The 5,651-nt window shown below is 52.6% G+C and overlaps 1 protein-coding gene across 1 annotated transcript; it reads left to right on the forward strand.

Annotated features, from left to right (window-relative positions):
- The first annotated feature begins 4,006 nt into the window (after window positions 1-4,006).
- On the forward strand, window positions 4,007-5,104 carry LOC128976635 (urotensin-2 receptor-like). Its single transcript, XM_054393942.1, has one exon. It carries the CDS (start codon window positions 4,007-4,009, stop codon window positions 5,102-5,104), a length of 1,098 nt encoding a protein of 365 aa, XP_054249917.1.
- The last annotated feature ends 547 nt before the right edge of the window (window positions 5,105-5,651 follow it).

The following is a 5,651-nucleotide window of genomic DNA, read 5'->3' on the forward strand; positions in this document are numbered from 1 at the left end:
TGACAGCTTTGAGCCTCTAAGTTTAGGATTAAGAAATGAATGTATGGCTCTCATCTGACAACATGTGTTTGGGATCTAACAAACCTCACCCTTGGGCTTCTCCAGAGCCCTCTCAGTCTCTGCCTTTCTCAGGTGGCTGCTGTGTTAAGACCTCTCTGAACTTGTCAGAAGCTAAAATACTTTCCCCCAATGCTTTGCCAAGTGATCAGTTAAGTCTTTTCACTTCCTCATGAGAAGAGTGTTAGCCACGCAGTGACAGGCCACAAGAACATCACAAAAAACCAGCCAGGCAGAACCAGTACAACTGAGAGCAACCCCATCCAAAGGCTGGAGCTGTGCACCACAGTGCTGGTAGGCTAACAGCTGAGGAGTGTTAAGAAGGAAACAAAGGCAACACTTGATACTTTCCTTACCTTGAACTGCAAAATTCATTCTAAGTAATAAAATTCCACCCAGAAGGCATTTCAGGAGGAAAACCACTTAGAGTGACAGTCCCCAACAGGAAGCCTCTGCTTCCAAACACTCACCACCTCCACTCGCCTGGCCAGAACATAGTTTTGAAGCCTGTCACAGCTGAAACAAGCAACAAGAGCTGCCTCTCCATTTGCCAAGCCAACAGCTTTCAGCTGCCCACCATATATGCTCTGACCTTCACAACCCAACAAAGGAGCACCAGCAATTCACTGAATAGCCAAGGGATTTATAAAAAAAGACACTGGACATGGCTACTCAAGCAGCTCTCATCATAGAGGCTGCCATTATCTACTTTCTAATAAGCAGACAATTTTGTTAGGAAATTCTAAAATTAGGCACTGAGCACCTGGGAAAAAATTCCTCTTGAATCAGGCAATAAAATGGAAGCTGGAGCTATCTTTTCAAATGGCTGGGGATGTTTGTCTTGTGTATTAACACAAATGCCTGCAGAGGGGAAATTCTGCCCAGAAAGTACATTATTAATCATGTTCATATCAATTCTTTCTAGGATACTTGTGGCAGTTTAGGCTGGGTGTCACCTGCCACTGCTGCATGAGATACACCTCTGGTGTCCCAGGTGCCCACCCACAGGGGTGGACACAGGAAACGACGTATTTCTACCCATAAATCCTGCACCCTATAAAGCCATCTGCAGAGTCATTCTCTTCCTCTTTCTTCCCTCTCTGCTCCCATGGGAGATGTCCTCTCTTATCAGGTAATGCCGGGGGAGTATCCTCTTGGCCTCTTAGGCCTGTCTAGGCCTAATGCCAGGAGGAAAATGGAGGGGGGGGGGGGGCAGTCTCAGACCTGGCCAGCCTGAGACTTGCCTAGCAGCAGGGGGGGGGGGAAGGAAGAGCCCTGGGGGTTCTGGGTATACCCTCAGGTGGGAGGAAGGGAGGATTGGGAAGCTTTGGGAATTCTGTGAGGGGTTCTGTACGCTTTGAGATACTCTTTGCCACTATGCTTTGTAGTCTTCTGTAGCTTCACCAATTGCTTTTCCATTTAAACTTTCCATCACTCTCCAATCCGTTTGTGTGAGTCTCATTCTTTTGTCCCTTTCGGGGCAAGAGACGATCTGTCTGGCCCCAAACCAGCACAATACTACAAGAAAAAAACACAGGAAGGTTAACAGATTTTGAGGTTCATAAAAGACAATCTTACTCAGTTTTGTGTACAATCTGCCTCTGAGGGCTTATTCTGACAGTAATTCTGCACTGAGCTCTGTATTTCTGTTTGATTAAAACACATATTCTAAAAAGGCACTTGCAATCCTTACTTAGACATCTGGAGAAATGTCTTCTTCTTGCAGCTTGTCACCCACACTGCTGAAAAATGTGTCTTGTGTACACAGACAAACGGGAAACATCAACATTCCCAACTCCTGCAACATTCCCTTTCTAATTCTGATTGATTATGGTTGTCAGGTGCTCCAAGACCAATTCTGCCAGGAACTGAGTGCTCCATCAATGCTTGTGGGGGTGCGGAAGAGCCTCAGTGCACAGCAAGAGCAGAGCAGTGCAGGGGAGAAGTGTCTCTTGCTCACAGAACAGGCTTTACAGAATGACTTCAGGCAGGAAACTCTGTTCTAAGAGTTTAATAGGAGCAAGTTCCCATGGCTACATGTGAATATTCTACATGTTTAGGAAAACAAGTGTCTCACAGACTCACTAATGCTCAGCTTGCTCAATTAAACACTCTTCTGCCGGGAGGAAAGAAGGGAAGTTGAAATTAGATATTTATTAAACAGATTAAGTAATTCTCTATTTCAAGGAATGTATCACCCTGCTTATCTCTACCAGCTGGTGTTAGCATCCTAAACAAACCAGATAGCATGGCAGACACCAGAATCTCTTTTCTGTTCTCTTTCAGCCCTCTGTCCTGGCCACTGAATGAAGGCAGAGAACAACACAGCACAGAGTGCAGCTTCAAAACAGAGGAGACAGGACTGCAAAAGCTGCGTGCAGCCCAGTTCTCAGGGACGATCTATTTATGCCAAATCCGGATCTTTCTTGAAGTCCGTGGCAGTCAATGCCCTTCACTGCCATGCAGGCAGGATTTGGCCCTGGTAAAGCATCCGCCTGCATTCCCAGCTGCTGGGTCCAGCTGCCACGGAGGAATGCAGGGCTGCCGAGGGCACTGGCATGGGACCGAGCCCCAACTTCCAGTGAAGAAAAATTTCCATCTCGGCGCCTGGATCTAAAGTTTGTCAGTGCAGTGGCTGAATATGATGAAGAAATCCCTGGCTGCCAGGAATTCAGTTTAGAGCCTTCTCCCTCACCAGCATTCAGGTCATGTTTGAGCCAGCTTCTTTGCTGCATATGACTGTAAGCATCTGGAGAGCTTCAGAAAGAGACATGTACATTGATGAGCAGAACTGGGTGGGAAAGCAGAGTTACATGTGTCTGCCTTAACTTTGCAGCAAATTTCATCCCAGTATTCAATACATAATTTGTACAGGGCTGAGTCTTGCTCCTCTTTGTAGCATGCCACTGGGAATTAGATGACAAAAACACTTTGAGGAGGGATTAAAACAAGTACACAAATACATAGCAGTCATTTCAGCACTCCGGGTGAAAGCAGAAATGTTTGAAGGCATAAAAGCCAATTAATTCCTATTGGAAATCAATGGGAGCTAGGGAAATGCAGCATTCCTGCATCACTGGAAAGCTGTCCTTTGGCTATGGATTGCCCTCATCTCTGCTTTCTCTAAAGATCGAGGTGGAAGGTGTTCGTTCATTTTGCAACTGTCCCCAGGTTTCCTGTGTAACTGGAAAGAGTAAAATTCAGAAATACAAGCTACTTCCACGGGGAAAAGAGAGACTCTTTCAGCCCTAGGTTTGCATCCACCTCCCATCTAAGCCTATCTCCGGATACATCTGAAACACCATGTGCTGAGCAACACCCGGGCTGGCTCTGGCTCTGGCTCTGGCTCTGCAGCCCACAGAGATTTCTTTGACTGATGACTTGAAGCGAAGCAACGACTCCTATCGCCGGCGAAGCCAGCCCGGAGAGAAGCCCGGCAATAGCAGCGCGGCCGGGAAAACTTTTCGGGAAGATCTCACAGCTTCCATCTGCCCACGGGGTTCGCAGGGGGGATACCGAGCGCTCCACGTGTGCTACCAGTTCGGGGAGCCTGTCCCCACCGGGTCCCCACCCGGGCTGAGCGCGGCCACCCGCTGCCTCCCCGCGCTGGGTCCAGACCCCTCCGCTCCGTCTCCGGCTACCGCGGAGGCCCCGCACGGAGCCGCCCCCTCCGGGACGGCACCTGCCAGGTCCACTCCGCTCCGCGCTGCCGGTCCCGCACCGGGACAGCAGCGGCAGCTGCAGGGGCTGGCGAGGTCCCCGCTGTCTCTCCGAAAGCGGAGTCGGGGACCCCGGCTGGGCGGGGGGGGGCAGCCCCAGCCCTTCCCCCGGGGGCAGCCCCGGCGGGCGGCCCGGTACCGCCCTGTATTCCGCGGGGGGCGGAGCGGCCGCCGGTGGGGCCGGGAGCTGCGGGGCCGGGTGCGAGGCTGCGGGGCCGCCGCCGCCGCCCATGGAGCCCAACGGGACGGCGGCGGCGGGGGGCAACGTTTCGGCGACGTCGGGCGGCGGCGGTTCCCCCGGGAGCGGGCCCTTGCTCATCCCCTCGGCCTTCGGGACGGTGCTATCGGTGATGTACGTGGCCGGGGTGGCGGGTAACGTGTACACGCTGGTGGTGATGTGCCACTCGGCGCGCTGCGCCGCCCCCATGTACAGCTCCATCGTCAGCCTGGCCTTGGCCGACCTGCTCTACCTCTCCACTATCCCCTTCATCGTCTGCACCTACCTGGCCCAGGACTGGTACTTCGGGGACCTGGGCTGCCGCATCCTGCTCAGCCTGGACCTGCTCACCATGCACGCCAGCATCTTCACCCTCACCCTCATGTGCACCGAACGCTACCTGGCCGTCACCCGGCCCTTGGACACCCTGAAGCGGTCGCGAGGCTACCGGAAGGTCACGGCGGGGGCCGTCTGGTCAGTCTCGCTGCTCCTTACTCTGCCCATGATGCTGATGGTCACCCTGACTGAAGGGAGCAAGGCAGAGGGCAAGGTGAAGAGGATATGTGCACCCACCTGGAGCATGGATGCCTACCGGACCTACCTGACGGTGCTCTTCAGCACCAGCATCATGGCCCCGGGAATCATCATTGGCTTCCTCTACACGCGCCTGGCCAGGACCTACCTGGAGTCCCAGAGGAACCCCCCACACAAGGAGAAGAGCAAGAGGTCCCCCCGGCAGAAGGTCCTCATCATGATTTTCAGTATTGTGCTGGTCTTCTGGGCCTGCTTCCTGCCATTTTGGATCTGGCAGTTGGTCCGACTCTACAGCAACTCCCTGCAGCTCACCACCCAAACCCAAAAGTGCATTAACTACCTGGTGACCTGCCTGACCTACAGCAACAGCTGCATCAACCCCTTCCTCTACACCCTGCTCACCAAAAACTACCGGGAGTACCTGCGCAACAGGCACCGCAACTTCTACAGGTTCACATCCTCCTTTCGCAAGAGGGGCTCCAACCTGCAGTGCTCCTGGGGACGGTCCATGTCCTCCAGCAACCAGTATGACTACAGCTCGGAAGCCCTCGGCATGGCCACGCTGAAGGACAAGTGAGGAAGAGGAGGTGCTGTGGAGACACCAAGTCCGGGAGCGTCTGGCCAAGGTAGGGCTTTGGGATGCCTTAGCCCTGAAGGGTCCTAACAACTCATTTTCAGGTAGTCACTCTATTTCGGGTCAAGAAGTTCTGTGAACCCAAGCACTATGAGATGCATCTCAATTTCCATCTGGCTTAGAGCTGTCAGGGAGGTCCTGCTGGGAGCCAGCAGCCATTCAGGACAAATTCCTTAGGGGTTTGGGTGCAGAAGATGAGGTGGATACTTCGTTCAGTTCTGCCAGAAACTCTTAACCATGCTTTGCTGAGTTTTGCCCAGCTCCAGTTCTGCACCATCTCCCCTGTGCATTTTCTCAGTGCTATCTTCAGGCTACAGCCGAGTCAGATCCGCAAAAGTATGAAATTTCCTGGTATTGCTTAATTTAGCAGCAGGCCCTGGGTTTGCCCTGTGTATTGCCATTGTCTGATTCTGGAGTGTGTAAAGAGACATTTAAGCCTCTTTTCCCGTTTCCTCTACGTTATAGAGCACTACAGTCTCATCAGGTTTAA

The sequence above is a fragment of the Indicator indicator genome, chromosome 29 (genome assembly GCF_027791375.1).
Source record: "Indicator indicator isolate 239-I01 chromosome 29, UM_Iind_1.1, whole genome shotgun sequence".
Taxonomy (NCBI): Eukaryota; Metazoa; Chordata; class Aves; order Piciformes; family Indicatoridae; genus Indicator; species Indicator indicator.